This window comes from Cryptomeria japonica, chromosome 5 (assembly GCF_030272615.1).
Source record: "Cryptomeria japonica chromosome 5, Sugi_1.0, whole genome shotgun sequence".
Lineage (NCBI taxonomy): Eukaryota > Viridiplantae > Streptophyta > Pinopsida > Cupressales > Cupressaceae > Cryptomeria > Cryptomeria japonica.
In genome coordinates this window covers 156,191,494-156,217,613 of record NC_081409.1, presented here as the reverse complement: position 1 = coordinate 156,217,613, position 26,120 = coordinate 156,191,494, and the positions used below count along the sequence as shown (strand labels likewise).

The following is a 26,120-nucleotide window of genomic DNA, read 5'->3' as shown; positions in this document are numbered from 1 at the left end:
GAGGATGTGATTTTGTACCCAATTTGCTTTAAATCAATCAAATATAACTAGACCTAGCTTGTTTCTTTTGTGTACTCATTTATTTGACTCGTTGGATACATCCCCTCCTTGAATTTTGCCAAAAAAAAAAGGGTTTCTAATGAAATTTAAGCAATTTTTTGAGTTGTCGAATTTTGGTGAGTCACATTTTACAGCCTTGTCAAGTTTTTTGCGGAGTCTGAAGTTTTTCAACTATGGTATATCCTACCAGCCTTTCAAGTCGTTGAGGTTTCCTTTGCCACCTTGACTTTTCAGCATGCTTTGCTCCATCAAATACAATTCCAAAAACCTCTCCAAGCCTTTGTGGAAAGCATTAAGTTTCAGCCTTTTGGTGTTTCCGAGTTCACAATCCTCAAATACCATTCTAAGCATAATGACTCCTCGATCACTAACTCTCAAGAAGTTCTTGATGACCTTCAAAGGTTTTGGAAACTTTGTCGACCACCGACAAGGTTATTGGAACCACTGTCGATGTCAATAGCAATTCTTGGACTACCCTTGGCGTCGACATAGAGCGATCAAAGGTTGGAGTAAATTGTAAATTGGCTAAGTAGAGCACTGATCGGAGTTGGAAGTGGTTCACAAAGCCTAGGGAACCCCCAACAAGTTCTAGTTTCCCAATAAGCCTTGACAAAGGAAAGAAAAAAGGTGAAGAAGGAAAGTTAGAGATTTCCATGGTTCTTGGAACCATAGGAACCTCCAATAGAGTTCTACGGTCCCTATAAGCCTCTGAATCCCAACAAAGCAAAGTGAGTAGAGAAAGGTAATACAATGAAAGAGCCAAAGAGAAAATAAGACAAGGTCTGAAAAGAAAAGTAACCAAGAGAGGGGAGAAGGAAGGGATTCGGGACTTGAAGTGGTTTCCGGTTTCGGGTGATTCACTACAAAGTCCCCACGAAGAAAAAGTGAAGGCATTCACAAATAGGAAAAGGAGCAAATGAAAAATCAAAGGAAAGTGCAAAGTTGGACAAGTTCATAGTTCACTTATAAGCCATAATGGCAAGCGACAAAGATTTAAAAAAGAGGAAGGAAGACAGCAATAGAAGAAGTTAGGCATTCAAGGTGTTCCAAAAACCCCCAAAATTACCGATTGGTCCCAATCCATACCAAAAATGCCAATTTTGTTCCTGATCAACCACAAACCGCCAACAAAGTGCCAAGAGGGAATCAGACCACCATTTGAAGCATGTAATGCATTGTTTTTGTGCCATCTAAGGAAATATGAACCGCATGAGAGGATTGGTCACAATGATCTCCAATTTGACTTAACCATGGCAAGTGGCATGCTAGCGGAAGCTTCTTGCTGTCATAGGCAAAAAGAAGCAACAAAGTTTGTTAGATGTAGGGGAAACGTACTCATTGACATGCAAGCTCCTTATTCGCCCTTAAAAGGGATCTCCAATCATTCATAAGGGTTCAATATTAGATCTAAAAAGGGTCCAAAAAAAAATCTAAAGAAGGTCCAAAGAGTCTATGAGGCCAGTTTTGTGAGTTGGGAGAAGTTGTAGAGGAAAGGTCATTTATAGGTCTTAGGTGAACTCAAATGCATGTAAACCATTACATGACAATGCCACTATATTCAAAATTGTGCAAATATGAATATCATACCGCAATGTAGTTGTCTCCAGCTTGGAATGTAATGCTCTTTGAATGAAATAACCAAGAATTGTTGAATTCATCAATACACATTTGTTGTAATGAGTTTTTCTCATGGTTTGCTCTTGTTTTAAGGAACAATGTAAATGCTTACCTAAGGAAAATGGGAGTGTCATGATTTCAATTGGATAGCTAAAAACGATTACATTGTAGGCTTATGGAGATCTCATTAGTTTTAATAGATCATCAAGAGATGTTTTGGTGTTGTGATATAAAATGCACCAATCAATCCTTTGTGATCGCCATTTCTAGAATTATTTTAAAACTAATAAATCTCAAGCCATTTTTAATTTATTTGTAATTATTTGCATACTTCATACTAGAGTTTCAAAAATTTACAAATCCTTGGTATGGTTGTATGAACTCTTTCATCTACTAGGATTTGTAATACAACTTTGTTTGATATTTACATTCAATGTCATTAAGGGTAACGCCCCTCGGTCTATAGAGCCTAAAGTGCAAGGAAGAAGAATGTGAAACCTATCTCCCATTCATTGGCCAAATCTCTCAATGTTTCCAAATATAAGACCTAGCAAATCTTTAGAATTCACTGAAATACAAATTTAGGAACCAACAGATCCTTTGAATAGAAAAGATGTGATGGTTGCCATTGGCCATGTAGACTTCTATTTCTAAAACTCATCCATTTCCTTCAAGTTTGAGCACTAGTGTTGGCCTAGAGTTCGCGGATTGATATTAGATTTCTTTATTACACAAAGCACTTCTCAAGGTTCCCAACCATCACTTGAGAGTAAAAGATTGAATTAGAAGTAAACATCAAATGACGAGAAGTGTGGTTGGCGATTTTGGTTAAATCGTTCAATTCCACCACATATGATTGAATTGGTTGATTTTTTGTTTTAATGTGATTTTGATTTATTTATCTCTTGAATTTTAAAAGGGTTAGTTTTTTAAATTTAAAATTGCTCTTCTTCTTTTTTTTAAATCTCCTTGTTGCTAAAATTTAGTGAAGGCTACTGTTGTTGCTAGCGCAAGGTTGAGAACTTATAATGATGGAGAGATAAAGGATCCAATTTCAAATGAGAAGGTAGAAAATTTGAGGTCCATTGTTGATGACCTACGTGAAATATGTCTAAAGAAGGGTTGCACCATAATGTCTAATAGCTGGATAGCCAAAAGAAATGAGGAGTTGTTGAACTTCCTTGTTTCTTCCTCAAGTTGAAAACTTTTCCTTGAATCCACTAATGCATCAAAAAGAGCGTAAAACACAAAATCTCTGTCAAATTTAAAGGAAGTTGTAGATGAGGTCAATGAAGCTAATGTTGTGCAAATCATTATAGGTAATGCAGCAAATTATGTTGCTACAGATATAATTATCTTCTCTAGACTCTTTGTTATGCTCATTGCCCTAGCCTTTAATTGAAGGATCTTGGCAAAAAAAAATGGATCAATCCAATTGTGGATCATGTTCACAAAATCTACATATGCATACGCAACCATGCTTGGTTCCTTGACTTAATAAGAAAATATGCGAAGGAGTTGTTCATCCTAGTGTAACCCACTTTGCAACCAATTTTGTTACGTTGCAATCTTTGTTTCAATTGAAAGCTCCTCTAAGACGTATGTTTGATATTAAAAAATAGTCCCAATTTTCATACTCAACGACCACTACCAAAGTTGATATTGTTGACTAGATCTTTGATGAGCAACAATTTTAGTTTTCCACAAAGGAGATTGTAGGTGTAAGTTCTTATTCTATAGCTCTTTTTCTCATTTTACTATAATTGTGTTACTCTTACTTGTTCATGTTATCTTCCTCAACAGTACTTATTATTTATGTTATTTTTTAATAAGTCACAAAGCCTTTAGTTAGCCTCCTTTGTGTTGTTAATGAAGAGAAGCTTGTAATGGGCTATGTGCATGAGGACATGGACAAATCCAAGGAGGCATTAGAGCTATCTATGGTGGAGTTGATGACAAATACCATCCCATATCAGAAATCATTTCTAAGTGATGGTACTGTAAATGTTTTCAATTTTCTATTCAATGAGCAAGATATATAATGTTATTGTATTTTTCATGTAATTGTCAACTCACTATATAATAAATCTGATTATTATATTCTATGTTGCAGGTGGAGAGAGAGCATTAATAATTTCGATAATTCTCAAACATCCACCGATCGGTATATATATATGCAAGCAAGGGGATCAAGTAATACCTTGACCGGTCATGTCTATTAGACATGGCCGATCAAGATATTACTTGATCGTGCCTTTTCAAAACCATAATCGTACTTTACCGATACCAATCCGTGTGAATGTATTTAACAAATACAACCGATACTAATCGGTGTTTGTACATTACGAATTATGACCGATGCTAATCAGTATTTATGCATTGGTTAAGAACCCAATATTTATCGGGATTTGTTTGCAAGGTTATATATATACAAATCAAGGAGTACGATCACAGCAAGATTGTATATGTAAATATCAACATAAGTTTGATTGATCATGCATACGATCATCATTATTGGTATAAGAAAAACCGGTAATGCAATAACATATAGAAGAGCACTTATAATAATCATCAGACAAAGGAATGATAAATGAAGTCTTATCATAGTCTATCAATGAAAAAGATGATTGAATGAGAGACTTCATTTATCTCTCATTCAATCATTTATCTTACCAAAGCTATCATGTATCAACAAGTACAATCAGCTTTCTAAGCTATTACATACAATCAATTATCTCCTAAATCCAACATTCTCATTTAAATGTTGAACAATTAACTTATATATTTCGTATGTTAATGTTGAACAATTAACTTGAATTCACTATGACCTTTTTTTCTCATTTCACATGGCATTGTGTGAGAGTTTTGGCGCTAAGATGTTAAATCTCAAGAGAATTGAAAATGTGTCTTGAGCCAACCATGTAATGCTTCAAGATGTGACTATAATTGCAATATGTTTGAAGACATAAACTCTAAGAATGGTAATAAATAAACAGTGCAAAGTTGAACGACATTGTCTATGATCATTACAACCTTCACCTCCACCACAAGAAAATATACCCATGTAAATTAAATTGAAATTCCTCAAATATACCCTAGGGTATCATTAAATAAACATGTAAATTACTTCTAGCATATTTATAATTGATTTGTAAATAATATTTATAGTTAATATTACAATGAATTCAATTTTTCCATACTATTGCTCATTTAGACAAGTTATTGAATGAAATCGTTGTTTTCTTCTTAAACAAAGGGTTTTACATGTTCAAGTCAAAAATGTCACATCTCGTTATTCATTGATTATTTAAGACATTTATTTAATGATCAAATGATAAATTTAGTTGTGTAATTAATGTTTTAAGAGAGAGAACTAAAAATGACAGTATTATATTTGATATTATGGCAATTTAATAATTTGTTATCTTTGTGAAATGATTTTAATTTAAACTGCTAATTGAGATGAACATGATAATTGTGAATATTTGCTATGGACTAACAAAGGATTATTCATCATATGAAACTGCTATTTTATTTATGTCATGGATATGATTTTTTAATAATGACTTGAACTAACTACCGTTTATTGACAAGGTGGATGCAAGACATTGTTATCCCTTTCACATACGTTAACAGAGAATATCATCTAGGAGAGAGATATATGCTGACATTAAGACAATAGAACTAAGATGAATCCAAGAACCCACACAGACTTGCACAAGTTTGACTACAAGATAAATGCATTTTAGGCATATTATTGGTTTTCTTAGAGTTGTCTAAAGATTCATCTTTTCTTTCAAATACATTTACAACATTGGGTTTCAAGCATGCTTGATTTAAATTGCATTTTTCAAGGCATCTCTGTAAAATAATTATATTGAATAATTGTAGGTAATTAAATAATGATATTTTCCATTAATTATTTTCCATTGTTATTTATTTTTTGAATTTTATTTTGATGGAATCAAATTATAACCTATTTATTTTATTTAAAATATTTATCAATAGCTGGTGGAATAATTAAAGAGAGTGGAGTTATTTATAAAACGTCTGTATTTAATAATATCTATAACAGGCTGAAAAAGAGGTGAGTTTTCAAGAACTTCTGCAATCAATTTAAATCTATTATTGGCAAAGCAAATTTGGGAGAGAAGTGTTACATTTTTGGGTGCAATTAATTGAGGTGGTGTGAGAATCGAACACCCTCTCTTGCATTTGCATTTTAGCAATTTTTTTCAATTTTGGGGGCAGCTGGGTATTGCATTTTGTTGCTTTATAATTCTCTTTCATTTGAGAATTTTCTTACTTGTTGGGAAAGGAGTTTGGACATCATTCGTAGCTTAAACTTCTAGAAATCTTCTTTTATCTTGTTTGTTGGGCGTGTGAGTTAGGAAGTGAAAAATTGGATACCATATTTGCTCCTCTTTTTCTCTTTCTTTTTGGATTTCTCTTCCAGCTGAGCATGGAAGGTTTGGGTGCCTAATTTTGTTGTTTTTGTCTTCATTCAAACAATAGTTTTTAGGTTTGGCTGAGCTTGAGGATTTATGTGTGAGTTTGGAGGTATTCTTGCAGAAAATCCGGTAAGTTATCATCACCATTTCACTACATTCAAGCTCTTTTTTCAATCATTAATAAATCTTGAAAACTTTGTTCTTTAATGTGCTTATTATGTATATAGATATCCAGTTTTGCTTTCAGCTAATTTTTTAACCGAAATACAATTATAGATGTAGTTATTTTGTTGGTTCAGCTGCACCAAAGTTATGACTTGTGCAAGAATTTAAAATATCATTTAAATCCATGTATATATATTCGTGGTTATTGATAAATCATCCTATTCTAGCATAAAGTATTTCTTTGTCTAACAAGAGAAGTCTGTGTGGGTTATGTCACTAAATATTGGCATACTTGATGAAAATACTTACAAACCTCTGTTGAGAATGAGACAAGGTCGATCCAATATGAGCTGGGCTAAATGCACGCATAACTTTCCAAGAATTTACACTAGTATTATCATTATTACATCTACTAACATGTATCATTTTGTAAAACAGTTGCAGTTGCAAACCTATTTTCTCATACAGGTGTAGCATGCATTTCATGCATACATTGGAACTGCATTTTCAAAGGCATTTGATATTTTGTTTATACACTTTATATAAGATATGGATTCCTAATTATTGTTTTCCTGTAGAAACAGAAGACATGCATGTGGATGAACAGAAAAAATGATATTTTACATAAGTAAAAAATGAATACTAGTTGTTCGTTATTGAGCACCATAGATTGACAGTGAATAAAATAGGCAATTAAATAAGTCAACTCAAGGGCAGAGTATTCCTGGACTATGGTAAATAATTGACTAAATTATATATTCAGTATGATGGTTATGCATTGTGTTTTCGTTGTTGTTTATAATTAGGACCTGGCAGATTCCAATTGCCTTAGGCAACATTGGAATCCGCCTAAGGGGACCAGCCCCTTTCCCAATATATAGGGCCAGGCCCTATACCTTCGGCTAAATCCAAAAAGGTCCCCACGCTACATCTTAATAGGGCCGACCCTATCCTCTCAAACAAAAGAAATTAAATTAAATTAATTTGCAAATAAAAAGGGTGAAGCCGACTTGATTAAAGGGTTTGCTCTCCTATAAATAAAGCATTCTCTCCTCACAATATCATCAACGCAGCTTAAGTAAAATGCGAATTACACATGCAAGATAGCGAACTCTTTTAGAAGAAGCAGATCATAGCAAACTCCCTTTGTGAACTGCAGCGAACTCCAGTCTTGCATAGCAGATTACAGTGAATTCCATTTATGTGCAGCAGATCACCAAGTAGATCACAGCAGACAACAAAGCCATCATTAAAACAGTAATCTCCATTGAAGGCTAAAGCAAAGGACTGTGAACTAGTGGGAAGGTGTAGTTAACTCCAGTTATGCACAGCAAGACAAGGTAGAAGGGCTGCAAATCATGATCACTGCCAGCAAACTACTTGTGTAGTCTTTTGTATCATCTTCTTTGTGACTGCAACTTCTATACTCCAGATAAGTGTGTAATTATCAATTGAATCTAAAACCATAATCAGATCTGAGGATCTTTTCTGGCTGGGTTTTTCCTCCTAGGAGGTTTTCCCAGGGTATCTTTGTCTTGTCTTTATGCATTCATTTCTTACTATGCTTAAATCTGAAAAACAATAAATCTAATTAAACCTAGTTAGAAACAAATTCTGACTTTCTGAGTGTTATCTAATCTGAAAGTACTAAAATTAACATTCGTGATGGTCATTATTGGATAAGTCAACCATAGTAGTGTTGTGAATGGATGATCGGCATTTTAATACAGCTGTCAGTTAAAAGGACCTTGGCAAAGTGATGCTATAGCTTTATGCATTGTCAGTTCACAACAGATTTCAAAGTTGCATGTTAATCAGAAGTCAACATAAAAGCTAGAGGGTAAAGGGTCTGTATGACTAAATCCATGTAACAGTGGTTGTACATTAATACACTTCTAGAATTTGGATTTACTGCAAATATCATTACTTGTCACCGTCATTGAAGGTTTGCTCAGCACTTCCAGTAGAAAGTTGAGCGGTGAACTGCCTAGTCTGTAGTTGTGGTTAAAGTGCTCAAATGATGCTTCTCTCAAAATAGCTTGATAACCATTTTGCTAGCACTGAGATGAGATGAATTCATCTTGGTGCTTTCTTATGTACTCTTATAAATTGATATGCATTTGTAAATGCTAGGACATTAGTCCTTATTATGAGTTTTAAAGATTCTGCTGATCTAAATAAAATTCTATTATTGAAACATGTGATGTATTTTATTTAATTCCTGAATTTATGGCATTTTATATATTTGCAATTGGATTAGAAACTAAAGCTTTATGAGAACATTTAAATTTATTTTCCTTATAAATAATTATTAGATTTAATTTTTCAAATGAAAATTTGAGATCTATAGCAAAAAAATGGTTTTTCAATTTTTTGGATAAATCAATTAATGGCATGCTGTATTATATATATATATATATATATATATATATATATATATATATATATATATATATAATTTGGTTTTTCGGATTCAAATTATTTTATTTTTTAAACATTGTTTTTTTGGTATTTAAAAATGTTGTCGGTTAGATACAATGGCATCTGGCTCTGCATCAGGCTCAACATCAATTATTAGAAGCCACCCATTAGAAGCAAAGAATCCAATTGGAAATATACTATAATGGGACCGGTAGCAGAGAGAGTGATATAATGTCCCCAATTTGGGATTGACCAATTTCTTTATATTGCACAATGGCTGTATGGCCTGAATCTTATTTACTTAGATCAGATTTCTCTACTTTCTTGTTTGATTTATTCTTATTCTGTTATATGCTTTTCCTTGCTTTGATTGCCACTATGTTTACTAGATCACCAACTCCTATGTATTCAGTAATGCAGACCACTTATGAATCAATCGGCCTTAAAAGCACAAACTAGGATTATAGGATTCCATATTTGTCATAACAATTATTTCCAGAACTATAGTATTCTCTGCTATATCTTACTGTGTGACAAACTCAGTTTAATCTGTCCTTTTTATCAGATCCAATTTTCCAATTGATTGTTCTCTCCTTCCCCACTTCTCCAAACGATTGGATCTTTTATATCCTTATGAAGGGTCACATCTTCTCATAACAACATTGGTTTGCAAAGGATGCACCTCCTCTTGTCTAGGTTGGCCTTATTTATTTAACTTGATTCTATTTAACATAAGTGCTATCTAAACAAGTCTTAGTCGGCCCTCTTTGAAAGTCATAGACAATTTTAATTCGTGCTTTCTTAGGTCAGCCCATTAAAATAATTTGTTATTGTTATCCTCGTTTTTAGCATACCCCACAAAATTTTACTCATTTGTGGTTTTTGTCTGCTCTATGGTTCGCTTTTCGAGATGTTTTGTGTAGTCGAAAGCGTGTTTTTCCTTGTTTTACCCCTTTTTCGTTAATTGTGAAAGTTTCACAATTAGGTGTAATTCGGGTCCATAAAGCCGATTTACACCAAGTCTCACAATTTAAGTGTAATTCCGATTCGTAAACCCGATTTACACCAAGTTTCATCTGTTAGGTGTAATTCGGGTTCGTAGACCCGATTTACACCTCTTTTCGCTAATTTCACCTTTTAAGTGTAATTCGGGTGTATAGACTTGAATTACACTTCATAGGTGCAAATTGGGTTCATAAACCCAAATTGCACTTATTTAATACACTGAGTTATTTGTAAAAATTTTGAAGTGTTGGATTAAGAGTCTATTTTCCTCTTTTAAAGGCTAAATTATCTCCTTAATCTTCATTTTAATCCCTCTAAGATCGAATTTGTGGCTAGAAGGAGAAGGATTCTCAACTTCCATTTTCAGGTATGAATTTTTCCCCTTCGATTTAGGGTTTTTGTAACCCTTTTTCGCTCTACTTTTTTTCATGAATTTATATGTTATCAAATCGTTCTTCATAGCTTTTCACCTTATCGGATCTTTGATCCGAGTCGGGTTTTATTTTGATTCATTGATTTAATTCACAATGGTGTCGTGGCGGGGCCATGGGCTTGCCACGCACCATTGATTGGTTCATGGCGGGTCTGCGACCTTGCCATGACACCAAGTAATTATCTACACACTATATTTTTACCATTATGGAGTTGTGGAGGGCCGACAGACGACACACCACAATATGGTGTGTGGCGGGTCGCTACATTGTTTTTCTCTCGCACTTTTATTGTGGTGTTGATTGGGGTCTTCAGCCTGCCATACACCACGGCGTGGTGTATGACAGGTCGGAAACCCCAACCAACACCCCGACATGCCCTAGTTTTATCAACAATGCCCAAGTGGTGTTTGTTTGGCGGGGCCATAGGCCCGCCATACATCACGAAATGGTGTATGTCAGGTCTACGACCCTACCCGACACCATTTCATACAATTTTTAAGTGCAGCGTGGGCTTATAAACCTACCCTGTGTTATACATTTTTCATACAATTTTTAAGTGTATTTAACAACTTTTCTTTACAAAATTATTGATTTCATGTGCATGCCAATTATCAATTGATAAATATATAAATAACTGTTGTAAAGTTTGTTGACAATATCTTTGTTCAGTTGTGAAGTGTCTAGTCCTTCTTTTTATCTGATCTAAAGGGCTGGGATACTAAGGATAACTTTTCTTGGTAATGAAATCCCGTTTGGCTATGTTGAAGGGCTTAATAATTAAATATGTAATATACTGCCCTAAAATATTTACTAAAATTTGCAGTTTATACTAAAATTCCCAAGATTACTAAAATATTTTACTAAAATTTACAGTTTTTTACAAGTTTTTTGATGCAGGTATTTTGTCAAACACTTTGCATATAATTGGATATGTGGTGTTCTTGAGTGCAAACACTGAGAGTTGCTGCTACTAGAATTGAAAATCATAAATCCATCATAAATGGGCTTTGGCCCATTTTCTGACTCTAAAATGGCTTATGAGCAACAAGATGGGGTTAGGCCCACTTTTTGGCTCTAAATGACTTATGAGCAACAAGATGGGGTTAGGCCCACTTTTTGGCTCTAAATGACTTATGAGCAACAAGATAGGGTTAGGCCCTCTTTCTAGCTCTAATTGGAAAATGAGCAGCAAGGTGGAGTTTGGCCCCCTTCCTAGCTCATTGGAGTGGTTACGTGGGGTTAAGCCCCCTTCCTAGCAAACCCTTCGATGCACTGCCTTTCGCAGATTCAAATACTTCTTTTTATCTTCTTTGATCCTACCAACCTACAAGGTAAAAATAAATCAATGGATGCATTCCAGTCAATGACAAGGGATCTAACAATACACATTTGCATGTATGCTCTATTTTTGCATATATTAATGTGTATACTTCGTTTTTTAAGTGTATGCTTCGTGTTAGGTTCATACTTGATGTGTTTTCAGCAAGTTTATTCCCTGTGTGTTTCCAAAGCCATTTCATATTAAAAATCATTTTGAACACTCCATGATCACTGCTTGAGGACAAGCAATCTTGGGTGAGGCAGACTGCAATCTCTCCATTTTGAAATAGGATTCAATAATAAATGCTAATAATAAAATTAAAATATAACAGAATAAAAATAAAATTCAAAATTAAATATAAAAGATAAAATTAAAATAATTAAAATTTAGTTAAGTTGTGACTCCCTCAAACATGAGATATAAAAAGGAGAAGAGAACTTCCTTTGAAGGGGGGGAATACAGAGAAAGGAAGAAAGAATGGAGAATGTGAATCAAGGAAAGATCAAGGGAAGAAGAAAGGAATGGGAAGTAAATAGGGAAGTGACTCTTTCAAAAGGGTAGAAATTATGAAGGGTTGCTCTTTGAAAGGGTACTAATTGTGAAAGGTTGTGATTCTTGCCAAAAGGTGGAGATGATGAGAAGGTGTGACCTCTCCCTCACATTGGAAAATATAAAGGGGAAGAAGGATCAAATGGAATAGGGGGAATGAAATGGAATTAGAGGAGATCTAGAGTAGATTTAGAGTAGAAGCATATGGAGGGATCTGAAATAAGATTTTAATACAGATGCAAAAGCATATGGATTTCAAAGAATCGATGTTGTTCAATTAATGAAGGAGACAAAGCTCCTTTAAATAAAGTTACAAAGATGATGTTTCTAAAAAAAACAATCATTAACTAGAGGCAAAATTAGAAACAACTTAAATGACCATTAATAACACAAAGAGAAAAATATTATTCTAATACCTTCCCTTAATGGTCATCGTTCTAACTACCAAGAGAAATAACAAAGAAGGTTGCCCCCTTCTTCTCAGAACACGCTGCAACAGAAGACAAGAGCCTGCCACTTGAGATGAGTCTGCAACCGACCCTCCCAGAAACTGCAGAATTTTTGGAGATACCCAAAACAACACCAACCGTCCAACCTAATGTTGGAGAACTGTCCCTCCCTGTAACCAGAGACACACCAAGAACAGCTGTCATGATTTTGAGGAAAAAATCGGCAAACCCTCCAAACTATTGCAGATGAGCAAGATGCCCGAAAATAGACTGCAAATAAGAGACTAGTGCAGATGTTCACACAACAACTCCAGGTGCGACTTGTTATCGGGAAAAAGAGTATAGTTAGTAACGTTAATTATCAACAGTTAGTTAGCCGACGGGTAGGTAGTTGGAGTCGCGACGGTTGTGTCGCACCCCTTCGGCAATCATATATTGTATCACCTCCGGGTGTTGGAGGACATGTAATGTTGACGACAGATTATAATATGAACATCTTCTGACATTAATGGCAAGCTTATTCTGGTACTTCTTTTGTATTTGCATTGTGCATTGCTGTTCGATTTCTGTATTCTTCCTGTTTACCCAGTGAGGTAAACATTTGGCGCCGTTGCCGACACGAACTCGGGAACAGGAGACACGGATGGCGCACAGACACAATGGGCCTACCCGTTGGTGAGGTGAACCCGGAGGTCGACGATGCCCAAACAGAACTCTACGTAGGAGAAGACACCGCGACGAGAGAATTTTCAATTCTACTCCAAGTAGCCATTCAGACCTACGTGCGACGAGAGGCGGCGGAGGCGGAAGTCCCACTAAGTGCCGTGTGGACAGCGTTGGAAGTGTGTCCGGAGGTAAATCGGTTGATGAACCATCTCCCCCGATTGCTAGCACAAGCATCGTTGGCACAACAAGCTCGCCTGGAGGAGATTGCCCGGGAGGAGCGACGCCAACAAATTTTGCAACAGTACGAGGAACAGGAAGCAGAACGAGATGGCGCCAGGTCAGGGGCATTTGAACCGTGAGCCATACAGGACGGAATAAAGAACACTTATTGTAATAATTATGTCATATTGTTGGCATAAACTTGTCTTCCACATTATGAATGAATAAAAGTGTCCTACTTTTTATGTCATTAAGTATATAGGAAGCTGTTGGGAATTAATGCCCAATACACTGAATAAAGACAAAAATAAGCAACAATATATAGATGAACGTGCAGTAGCCCAACGTGCCTTGATCCTTGAACAGCAAGCGGAAAGGCAACAGAGGTATAAGCGAAGAGAGGAGGAACGCTCCGTAGGGGACGGTGATGCCAGCGGCCACCCACGAAGTCGGGAGGAGTTACTTGCGGAAACCCGCCGCAGGATAGAGTGTACCAAAAATCAGTTGAGGGAGTTGAGGGACTTGCCACACACACAAGAGGCTAGCAAAACTCCAAGGAGTGGGGAGGAGGCAGGAGGCAGCAAAGTACAATTTTTGAGGAAAAAATCATAAACCCACATAATTTTTTAGGACAAAATTATTAAAAACCCACAAATTTTTTCAAGGGAAAAAAAAAAATATTAAAACCCATCAGAATTTTTTTTCAGTAAAAAAATATTAAAAACCGAAACAAACATCGATGCCCATAAGCCATCTTCACGCTTTTCGAGGTACTAAGTGTTGGCGGCAATATTGTACACGGAAATAAAACTAGTTAATTAAGTTGTAATTGTGTTGGTTAGTTGGCAACCGAGGGGTGGCAGTTGCGGTGCGACGGTTGGTACTCGCACCCCCTCGGTATCTTTATATACTTCCGAATGTAACTTGTGATGGGGACAACAATTATGAATGGAATAACATCTCTTATACTTGTCTGATATCTATGGCGTTATTATTCTGCATTACGTGCTTTATGTTTTAAGTTATTCACCCGAGAGGGTAAACATTTGGCGGCGTACTCGGGAACGGAAGATGCGGATGGCGCACGGACACAATGGGCCTACCCGTCGGTGAGATTAACCCAGAGGCCAACGACGCACAAACGGAACAATCATCGTGGGACGCAGAGAGTGATGGCAAGAGGCGAAGGGAAAATTGAACCTTGTAATAATCCCGACACAATGTTGAGATAAATTGTGGCCGAAAGGAAAAATAATAAAAGTTTTTTTTTGTACATGGCGTGTGCTTGCTATGTACGGAAGTGATTTATGCCCAATATATTAAATAAAGATAGAAATAAAAAAGCAGAAACAGACGAGTGGGAGGCCGTGCAGAGGGCCTTGATTCTGGAGCAACAAGTAGAACGTAGACGGAGGCTGAGGCAACTTGCCGAAGGATGACCTGCCGAAGGGTGGCCCGAGGGGAACCAAGGAGGTGTCACGGAGGGTGTAGAAGCCGACGAAAATTTATACGCGTCGCCAGAACACCGTAGGGTGCGGAGCCACGAAGAGTTTATGGAGGAAACAAGGTTAAGGAGAGATCTAGTCGAAGAGACCCGGGATCGGTTCAGAAACTTATCCCTTACACCACAAAGTGAGGATCACCAAAGGGAGCCAGGAGTGGGCGCGGGTGACAATGAAGGGGAGGATAACCGTACGATAGGTGCCACACTCGGCAGGCAAAACACCGTACCTCTAGTCACCCACACAGGACACACCACCGGCACCAGAGGGGCCGGAGGGAGCGGCCCAGGGGCATAGACACAACCACAACCACCTCCAGGAAGACAACCCCCATCGATGGGGAGTAAACAGAAACTGCCGAAGTTCAATGGCGACGGGAAGGAAGATCCCGTCCGCCATTGTCGAACGTGCAAAACCATATGGGCAGCAAACGGTGTTACCAATCAAAATGAATGGGTAACACAATTCCCAGCAACCTTGAGAGGAGTGGCCATAGACTGGTACTCAGATATGGACAAGGCCAAAGTCGACACATGGCCTGACCTGAAGAAGGAGTTTGGGATAGAGTTCTGCCTCCTGAGAGATGACAACGAAATAGTCGTTGAGATCTATGGAACGAAGCAGAACAAGAACGAGACTGTCCGAGCCTATAGTCGGCGGCTGAAGGAACTATTGGGAAAAATGGAGAGTCAACCAGCAGATGGGTTGAAAAAGCGATGGTTCGTGGAGGGACTAAAGCATTCCCTTCGAAAGAAGATGAAAATCGTTCCACCTACATCGTACGAAGACGCATACAATAGAGCGATGGATCTCGAGAGCGAGACCAAGACATCGAAGAAAAAGAAGAAGGATAGCTCATCTGAGGAGGATGACTCGTCACAGGAAAGCAGCAGTGACAGCGAGGCTAGCAAACGGGTGCAAGCACTCCAAAAAGACATGGAGCAAATGAGGAGGGAATTCAAAACAATGAGAAGCACCGGTCGAACCGAAGGGGACATATGGTGCACTGAGTGCAAAGAGGAGGGGCACACAAAGGGTACTTGCCCGAAGAAGGTATTCTGTGAGATTTGCCAAGTGATGGGACACTCCACCAAGGAGTGCCCATACAACATGAAAACCCGGAATACGCAAATGAACCAGGTGTTCTTCAAGGAGTAGGCCACAACGTCTGCACCAGCGGGTACTGGCCAACAAGCCAACAACAATGCAACCTCGGGAGGCTACCGAGATAACCAGTGGGGAGGACGAATCAACAATAACAACACAAGGAGCCGGATCCAATACGACTCCAAAGGTCGACCGATGGTACAATGCAGAGCGTGCAGCCAGTGGGGGCACTTCGCCCAAGACTGCCCGAAAGGAGAGGCCACACAATATTTGTGCAAATGGTGCGAACCGGGAGACCACGAAGACGCCACCTGCCCGAAGTCCAGTGTCAACTTGCTCAATGTCGAGGAAACCAAAGAAGAGTAAGTGTTGGCTGTAACCCGCGCCCAAGCCAGACACGCAATGTGCCCAGACCCGGAGATGGAGAAGCGAAGGGCAAAGGAAGCACAAGAAGAAATTGAGAAAGAGATACGAGAAAGGGCGAAGGCGAAGGGTACGCGAGTACTTCCAGCCAACCAGAGGTGGAGGATGCTATACTAAATCAAATTTTAAAATTAAAACCGGAGGTCCCTGTGAAGGTACACGACCTCCTCCAGACAATGCCTCAATTACGAATGACGTTGCTGAATAATCTCTCCCAACCACCACACAGATGTTCCTGGGGGGTCTACAATAGACCCCATGCTGCTGGCAGTTAACACTGGAAGGAACCCAGCCATTGTGGAGATGGATATCCTTGGCACCATTCTAACCGATACCATCGTCGATAGTGGATCAGGAGTGAATGTTCTTCCAGAAGAAACCTGGCCGAAGCTAGGGAAGCCGACGCTGTGGCCATCTACATTCAATCTGCTCGGAGCAGATTAGCATGGAATCAAACCCATCGGGACACTGATGGGCCAACAAGTTACCATCGGGACGCAACCCTTCATACTGGACTTTGTGGTAATCCCACTAAAGAAAAAAGAAGATGCTAAGTGCACAAAACTTGACTGCCTTCCAACATCAAGTTGGTCAATGACGCCATCTTGCATGTTTCCCAATGCACAGAAAACGAAAAAAACTGAGAAAAGGTGCTGGCACAGAATTTAAAAAATTCGAATCCCAATGCAGAAACAAAGGCAGATGCAGGTACAGACTTCAAAAAATGAAGTACGGCAGGCATGAATTTCAAGAAAAAAAATTCCGACTAACCTAGAAAAATCCGAAGACAACCCAGAAATCCTTGCGAAAAACCCAGAAAGAATCTGCTATCGGAATCTGGATCCGCTGGCTCGAAAATCAAGGCACCCAGAAAATTCTAACGACGACCCAATTGAGATCTCAAAAAACCCACCACGAATCTATGCTCAGAAAAAAAAATTGACTGAATCTGGAGGGTCAAAACCCTAGCCGAAAATGCAAATTTCCGTCCAAAAATGGCAGAAAAAAAAATCTACAAGCGGGAAACAAACGCGTCGCGTGGTTGCGGGAAATGCAGGAGAGACGGGTTGCGGGAGAGGGCAGAAAATAGACAGAAAACCCTAGCAGCTGCAGCCAAAACGAACTGCCAAAGTAGCAATTTCGAATAAACAAAGAAATTTTTCAAAAAAAAACTGTTAAAAATTCATGACGAATTTTTAATTGAAAAATTATTTTGAAAATAACCAAGGCTTTGATACCATAATACAGATGCAAAAGCATATGGATTTCAAAGAATCGATGTTGTTCAATTAATGAAGGAGACAAAGCTCCTTTAAATAGAGTTACAAAGATGATGTTTCTAAAAGAAACAATCATTAACTAGAGGCAAAATTAGAAACAACTTAAATGACCATTAATAACACAAAGAGAAAGATATTATTCTAATAGATTTGAGAAAGAAAGAAGAAAATAAAATTGCAAATCTAGAAGAAGAAGATATGCAGATCTTAAATGGGCTATATACAGAATTGAAAAGTAGTAAAGACAGATTTGAGAAGTGATAGATAAGTGAAGATTAAATAAGAAGTGAAAGGGCAGCAGATGTTGCCAAACAGATGTATCTTTTCATAGCCAAAGGGTGTGACCTTTTTCTCCATGAAGGGTATAAAGTGAAGGAGACATCAATTGAAGGAGGATGGAGCCAAGAAGAAGATCAATTGATCCATTCAAGGGAGCTTCGAACTTCATAACTGATTTCAGAATAATAAAGAGAGGAAGCCAGCAGACTTGATAATAGTAAGGGCAAGATTTAGGGCAATCCCAAAAGGAGACATTACAGTAGCACCAAAAAGAGATTCAAATGAAGTCAAATCTGTCCCTAAAGGAGTCGACTCACATTTTAAGAGCCTTGCGTAGCTTTTGAAAGTGATGAGGAGTCTTTGGCTGGTTGACCTGCCTTTCTGGAATTTAAAGTGATTAGGACACTTCAGCTGCTTGACTTGCCTTTTTGGGGTGTAGAGGTGTGAAACAAGGAAGTAACACTACTTTTTGGAAGACTCCCATTTCAAGGAAAACTCCTCTAAACATCAGCTGCCAGCAAACTTAATTGGTATTTAATTCCCAAAAGGCAACAGAGACATACGGATAGCAGATTTAGATAAAATACTACCACAATTACCAGCTACAATAGGCTATTTTGGGGAATTTCCATTAGTCATATGCAGCTGGAGTCCACAATAGTTTGGTGCAGCAGTTGGGTTAGTTTGAGAGGAGATTTGTTGATAATTCTGAGTTATCTTCTCTCATCGGTTTGTGGACAGCAGCATATTAAGGTAGAATTATATTGTTATTGCCATTTACAGTGCAAGTGATGTTCCTGTAGAAGAATATTGCAGAGTAAAGGTCACTGTAAGAAGGTTGGAATTAAATGCTATGTTTATGTATTTTGTAGCAGAAAACTAAATAAAGAAATCACTGTTATATTGGTTGTTCAAGTTATTTGCTTTCATGTGTTTATAAGTTTGAATGCAAGCATTTATGATATACACTTGCTCAAAACGATTATCATTACCATTACAAAATCATTAAACCATAAAGTCACTGGTTTGATATCCTCAATAGAAGAGAGGCGAAAAATTTGGATCACATTAGACATTCAGTTCTTACAGTGGTATGCAAACAAGAAACTTACTTTTACCAAGCATGCAAATTATTTGACAAATTATCTTGGAAGAAGCGCAAAAAATTAGTAGCAACAGGGGTGGCCTCTTACAATATGCAATTCTTGATGATTTTCAAAGGCAATAATGATAAATTCATTATAGTTATCAGCTAGCTATATATCCGCATGATGAAGAAATTTTATACTCAATTTTGTAATTAAAAACACTTCCCAACATTTTATAGATTCATTGGATACATTTTGAACTGAATTTTGCAATAAAGTTTGTGTTTTTAAAGAACTAAAAGTAATTTTTTTTAAGTAGCCAAGTTTTTGCCGAGTTGGAAATATTTGATTTGCTTAGTCTGAATCAAGTCCAAGTTTGCAAAATATGGTTTATGCTACATGTGGACTTTTAGAGAGTTAATCATACATTCAAAGACAAACTCCTTGACATGCAAGTTGCAAAAATCTTTTTTAACCAGCTCAGTTAGTAATACAGCTCAAACATGTTCTTACTGCATCTTATATGTTACAGAATTTTTGGATTGACACAGAAAGTGTTCAAACTTCAAAGTGTCTATCTGATTTCATACTTTATAATAATCCTAACATCCAAAACTTAAAATGACTTTATTTTCTCAGCATTTTGTACTGTGACATTAATGAAGTTGGAATTCAAGCAAAAGAGAACCTGTTCATTTCATTTCAAAGAACAATAAGATAGATTTGTATGTATTTAATTTTTTAGGCCTTAGGCTCCTATGCAGCTCTTTGCCAGTGACTAAGCATTTATTATTGAATAACTGGACCCGCTAAAGACAAGGGATATTTGACTGACTTAATTTATACTTTAATATCAAATAGCCATCTTGCTCACAACTAAAAGATACCTAGCCGTTCCGATCATATGGTTGATAGAGTTGATTTTCCTCGTATCATATTCACCTTCCATGAACACCCGTGAACACTGCATCAAGTTCTCTGGGTTTAAAAGATATCTTTAAACAATCATTCATCTAATGTATAGTGTTTAAGTATGTCAGTGCTAATTATGTTCTCAAACAAGCACTTTTTGGACAACCCAACAAATGCAAGTTACTTCCAGTTCTCAGGATTTTAAAGCACAAAATGAAGGCACCACTTAGTAGAGCATCCTTGTAAGAGAGCAAGAGGTTTATTATTCCACTGGAGGCACCACACAGACCTAAAGCTACAAATCTTGTTATCATTTTTATTATAAGCACTGCAAACTTAAACCTAACTTCTCTCAACTTCCCAAACTTTCCAAATACTTCTAAACATGTTAGAGCCAGAGAGAGTGACAGAACGCCTACCAAAGAGGATGCCATGGGGATGGTGTTGCAAGGTGTACACCCTTGGTCTCCTTGTGTTGTGCAGCGCAACGCTCAAGTTTGCGACATGGGTTAACCACCTCCTGTGGATTCTATAAGTCTAGTGGTTGTATTAGGTATTAACAGATCGATCTTTTGGTGCAACGGCAACCGCACTTGTAACAAGTGGTATCAGAGCTTGGTCACAGGTTCAAACCCCTCACTTGTGTTGGGGGGGATTGTTGCAAGGTGTGCGCCCTTGGTCTCCTTGTGTTGTGCAGCGCAGTGCTCGAGTTTGTGAGGTGGCTTGACCGCCTCCTATGTATTCTATAAGTCTAGTGGTTGTATCGGGCATTAACAAGTCGATCTTTTGGTGCAACGGCAACCGCACTTGTAACAGATGGAGCTGTGATGCCCCTGTCAAAGAACGCACAAAATCGCTGCATTTAATCGCAGCCCCCTAAACTATAACCTAGACAATTTAAATAAAATGCTAGCAATTCTATACATCATTTGATTAAAATTAATCAAATAACTTATCCATGGCAGCGGTTGTAGGAAGGATTATAACCTTTTCAACGTACTGTCAGCAAATAAATTTAATTTAAATTACCATTTCTCAAGTGCAGCGATAAAGGGTTGCAACTCTTTAAGGGGCAAAAGTGGTGATGAAAAGGTGTTACCACTACTCACTCAAAGATATAAGAGGAAGGACAAATCAATTGGGCGAGGAGGCAAGAAAAAGGATCAATCAAGCAAGCAAGAATTTCTGATCTGTAATATACAGAAGTTCTAATCAAATGGGAAGAGACAACCAATAACGATGAAAGGATGCCTCTTTATTAAGTAAGAGACTCTTGGTAAGAGTTGTGTCTCTATGTCCTCTTAAGGGCTATTTAAGGAGAGCCTCCTCCTTAAGTAAAGGCATCAAATGACAGCAGTTCTTATACATAAAACCTGAATTTATGAAGGATATCAATTACATCAGAGATCATTATATGTAAACTGCACTCATCAAAGGAGATCGGTTTTATATAGGCATCAGCATTCAAAATACAGAAGTCTTGTGCCCTAGACATTTTGTGGTATGCAATATAATGATAATATTTGATATATAATCTTTCAATATTTTGATATAATTATAATGAAAGTAGTAAATCTATATAATTATTTGTTTATTCAATTGAGTCTCCTATAAGCAATTGAGTCTCCTATAAGCCATCATGTAAGGATTAGAGAGGACCCTCAACAAGGAGAGCAGGTAAGAGTTCCCCTTCTAAGCAGCCCACCTCATGTTGGATGGACAAGAGTTCCTGCCACTTGAGGGGATTAAGTTGTCTTGGTTGGATGCCCCATACCCTTGGGCTTAGTTGTGGTGAACGTTGGGCAACTTATTGTGGAGCTAGGATTAGGAGAGCAGGTATGAATTCCCCTTCTAAGTAGCCCACCTCATGTTGGATGGACAAGAGCTCTTGCCACTTGGGGCCAAGGGGTCAAGTTTGTTGAAGTTTATAGCTTCGAGAGAGCTCATCTTCATGCATTGATGGTTTCACATTCGAACAGCAATAGCATCTTCGTTTTTGCATTCGTCAGTTGCAAGCTTCTCCGTCATTGTTCTTCGTGGTTTATTTCCTCCAGCGGTTGTATGTTGAAAGTTTATCTGTCTATAAGATAACTGCTCTGCTTATGTGTATGTAACTTATGTCTTCGTGAGAATCTTGCATAAGCTTGCTGCCGTATCTCCTACCTGGATTGCTGTCGTGTTATAACTGTCATCTTTCGTGCTTGTCTTTTCATCTTCCCACACCATGAGTTATGTAGGGCGAAATGTTGATTCTTTTTGAGCGGATGTCTCTTCGTCTTTCCACTACGAAGAGTCATTTCAATTCGTTTTTCTCTTCTCTTAAATATATTTTGTTTTGCCTCAGAATTGTGTGGTTGATTCTTTTCGGGTGTGCACTCGGATTTTATTCATCGCTGCTGTGTTTCTTATGCTTCGGGGGTTGCAACAGAATTAAGCAGGACACTTCTTTCTTTCAAGGTCTAAGTGTGATCAAGTCTAAATCATGATATCTTCAGCAGCTTCAGTTTTCTCAGTCTGATTATTGTGCATATGATTGATGTGCAATCATTGTATTTTGTAGAAGTCATTTATCAGAAGTTTTGGCTTATGCTGTTCTAGTTCAAGTGATGTCAATCACTGTTGATTAATTGTAAGAGCTGCATATCAGATTTTCTCATTCAATAAAGTTTATTTTTTGGTATGGCTGGGTTTTTCACCCTTAGGTGGGGGGTTTTCCCAGGATAACTTTTGTGTTCTTGTGTATTCTTGGTTTTCAATTTTCTGAGTTTGTTCTTTCTGGTTCTAAATCTAACAAAGTTATATTGGTTGGATGCTCCGCGCCCTTGGGCTTAATTGTGGTGAAATGTGGGTGCCTTATCGTGCTTTTTCTCCAACCCCTATTATGGTTGCTTATGGGAAATGGAATTATTGATGCTTGGTTTCTAAAGTTCAAATAGCTATTACCTGATTTATCTAAATAGATTAAGATGATTATTAATATATATGCATTTATATGTTATTGGATCCCTAACCCTTTTAAAAATAATTGGTCTTATGAATTATATTTCAAATGTTGTCTAACATGATTGCAGGACCTAAACAAGGATTTATCTTGCTAAAGACATTTTAATTGGTAAAGTTATAATTCTAACTATATTGCATTTCTTATTTTAATTGAACTTGTGATTTTAGAGCAAGATTTAGGATCATCCCAAAAGGGGACATTATAGGAGCCCTTTCCATTGCTTAGGCTTTTTTGGAACAACATTCTAGATCATTCTGAATAAGGATTCTCCAAAGTTCATCTCTAGAAAGGAATTAATCATCCATTTTGCTGCAAGAGCAACACTTTGGATCTTCAAATCCTTTAAGCCAAGACCACCTTGGTATTTATCCATAAAACAACATTGCCAATTAACTGTAGTTCTCTTCTTATTACCTTTCCCATCAAACCAGAGGAAGTTCCTAATGATTTTCTGGATACCATTAATCTAATAATTACTTAAGAGTCAGACATAATCATAGTAAATATTGTAGAAGGATTAAATTTTCTAGCAAACCTGAAATCTATTTGCCATTAATAAGTATTGCATGTTCCACTTGGAGAATCTCTTGTCCATTTTACAATAAATCAAATTCCACATGTCCTTAAAAGATGGACTAATGTAAAAAGGTATACCAAGATATCTATCATGTTTATTAGGACCTCCCCACATAAGGTTATGTTTGCTAAACCACTTCGGAGGAGTGTCTTGCCTGCTAAGCAGAGTAGATTTACTCTCAGAGATCTTAGCACCAAAGGCTATACAAAAGAGCTTAAGCTTATCACCATATTATCAAAATTGTTCTCTTCCATCTCCATAAAAAGAGCAATATCATCTGCAAAGTATATATTCAATAAAATGTCATTATTTGGAAGAATAAGCCCTTTGACCTTTGCCCCAGCACTAAAACTTCTCAATAAATTACAGTGCATCAAAAGCAATCACAAACAATGAAGGATGAAGGGTTAGCCTTGCCTAATTGTTCTCTGCAAGGAGAAAGGCTCTGAGGGATCCATTGACAGCAATTTGTGTGGAAGCATTATTAAATAAGACCTTGATCATGTTAAAGAAATTAGGGGGTAACCCAAAGGCCTCCACTATAAAATTAATAAATGTCCATTCAGCCCTGTCATAAACTTCCTCAAAATTCGGCAAAAGCATGCCGACATTCTGACTGGTGTTCTTAGCTCAATTCATTGCCTTCCACCTAGTTATCAGATTTTCTAAAATAAATCTCCTTTAATGAATCCAGTAAGAGTAGCATTAATGAACTTAGTAAGAATATTAGTAAGTCTGATAGGTAGCATTTTAGCAAAAAAGTTATATGAGACATTAAGGAGAGTAATTGATCTCTAATTCTTTATTTGACTTTTAACACCCTTCTTGGGAAGGATTTTTGCGATGCCTCTGTCAATATCCTTCCCCAAAGAGCCTTTACCAATAGCTTCTTTATAGACCAACAGCAAATCATCAGCAATTCAGTCAATATTCATTTTACAGAACTCAGCAGGCAGCCCATCTATACCAGGAGAATTGCCATTATTGAAAATTTGAATAGCTTTCCTCCCTGCTAATGACACTGTTCAAACTGCTGGCATCCTCCTTACTGATTTTACTAGGGACAATATCCTCTGATATTTTGATATCTTAATGATTTTTTTTACCCTGATAGAAAACAGAGCACCGGGTAGTCAAAGGATCGTACCTCCAGCTGATATGGGGCAAGGATGCGGGATAATGATTACAGAGAACATTCAAGTAAGGCATATCTAAGAAAAAAGATTTTAATGTGGTCCAAGCTTATCAGTTAGATATCGTACATCTCGGGCCTACAGGTATAACATCGTCAGATAAGATAGGTTTCAGTTGCACCAGAATGTTAAAGAGATCGACTCTTTAACATATTTTTATGCTTTATGCTAAACACTTCCTAGTTTCTTTTTCTTTTATTTTCCTCAGATAAACCAGGCACTCCCTCTGCGTACTTATTAACTATGAAATTCTCATCTCTGGCACTGGTAAGGGCCTCTTTTAGGAGCAATTTTCTACACCAGTGGTCTATTTTTTCACCATTCATTTTGAAATCAGATTTCACCGATGAAAAGAATTTAAATAATTTGTTGCCAATTTTTCATACAGAACGCACATAATCTTGTTAGAATCACCAAATTCAAAATATATGGTACTGGTAGTAAATGCTATGTTCTTTCATAAATTACGCACATCTTTCTTAGTTTTGCAACAGAAGAACATTCAATTTTTGTGCAAAATTTATGTTCACTAAAATTTTACCCACCTTTAACCATTATTGGTCAAGTAAATTAAATCTAAAGGCGGCCCACAATCTCATTCAAGATTTAACAAAAAGCAAAATGAAAAAAGAATTGAAGAGACTAACCAAAAACGCAGCGGTTGTGGGGTATAGACATAATTGACTCCTCCTGCCTTTTCCGCGACCGTACACAAATCACAATCCACGATACCCTTTTCCTCTTCGCTTGCTTCTGCATATACCATAAGCAACTCTTCCTTCCTCTTAAAAGTCAAAATAACAGGATTTATGGGGTTTTGTAGGGTTTTTATGCCAAAATACAGGCAAGGGAAAGAGAGCGGTAGCAGGAAAGAATTTTAACATTCTAGCCAGGTTGAATGTCAATCTTTCGCGGGCTCATCCTTCCCGCTAATGGGAAAATGATGAAAAGGAGGAATATCCCGCTGCAATGCAATCTTACAACTATCGGGTTATTTCCTAAATATAAGTATGATTTCGAGTAACGAATACTGTATTTCTTCAAATTTTTAAGTCAAATACACAGTCTGAGGCTCTGTTTAGCGCCTGGAGTTTTTGCAGTTTTCTTTTATTTTACTTTTCGAAGCTCGGTTTTAATTGGTGCGTATTAAAATCACTAAGAGTATTTGATTAATTTAGATGTGTCTCCATAAGTCATTTGTGTTGAATTTATTAGTCATCGTGAGTTTTTAGGGTCAACATTTTTTTAAAAATAAATATAATAAAATTATCAAGAGATTTCTGGATTCGATTGTGTCAAAGATTTTTGCATCAAAGTTTTGGATCACACTCTGTGATCCATCATCAGGATGAAGAGAGTCAAAAAATGGATCATGGAGTGTGATCCGAAACATTGATG

The 26,120-nt window shown here is 37.2% G+C and overlaps 1 protein-coding gene across 1 annotated transcript in view; it reads right to left on the bottom strand.

Moving 5' to 3' along the window:
* LOC131067637 (cleavage stimulating factor 64) overlaps positions 1–25,820 on the bottom strand; it is an 87,596-nt gene extending 61,776 nt beyond the window's left edge. Inside the window, exon 1 of the mRNA XM_058002730.2 lies at positions 25,370–25,820. Within this exon, the coding sequence (XP_057858713.1) occupies positions 25,370–25,481 (112 nt within the window). The 5' untranslated portion in view covers positions 25,482–25,820. The remainder of the gene's footprint in view (positions 1–25,369) is intronic.
* Between the last annotated feature and the right edge of the window lie 300 nt (positions 25,821–26,120).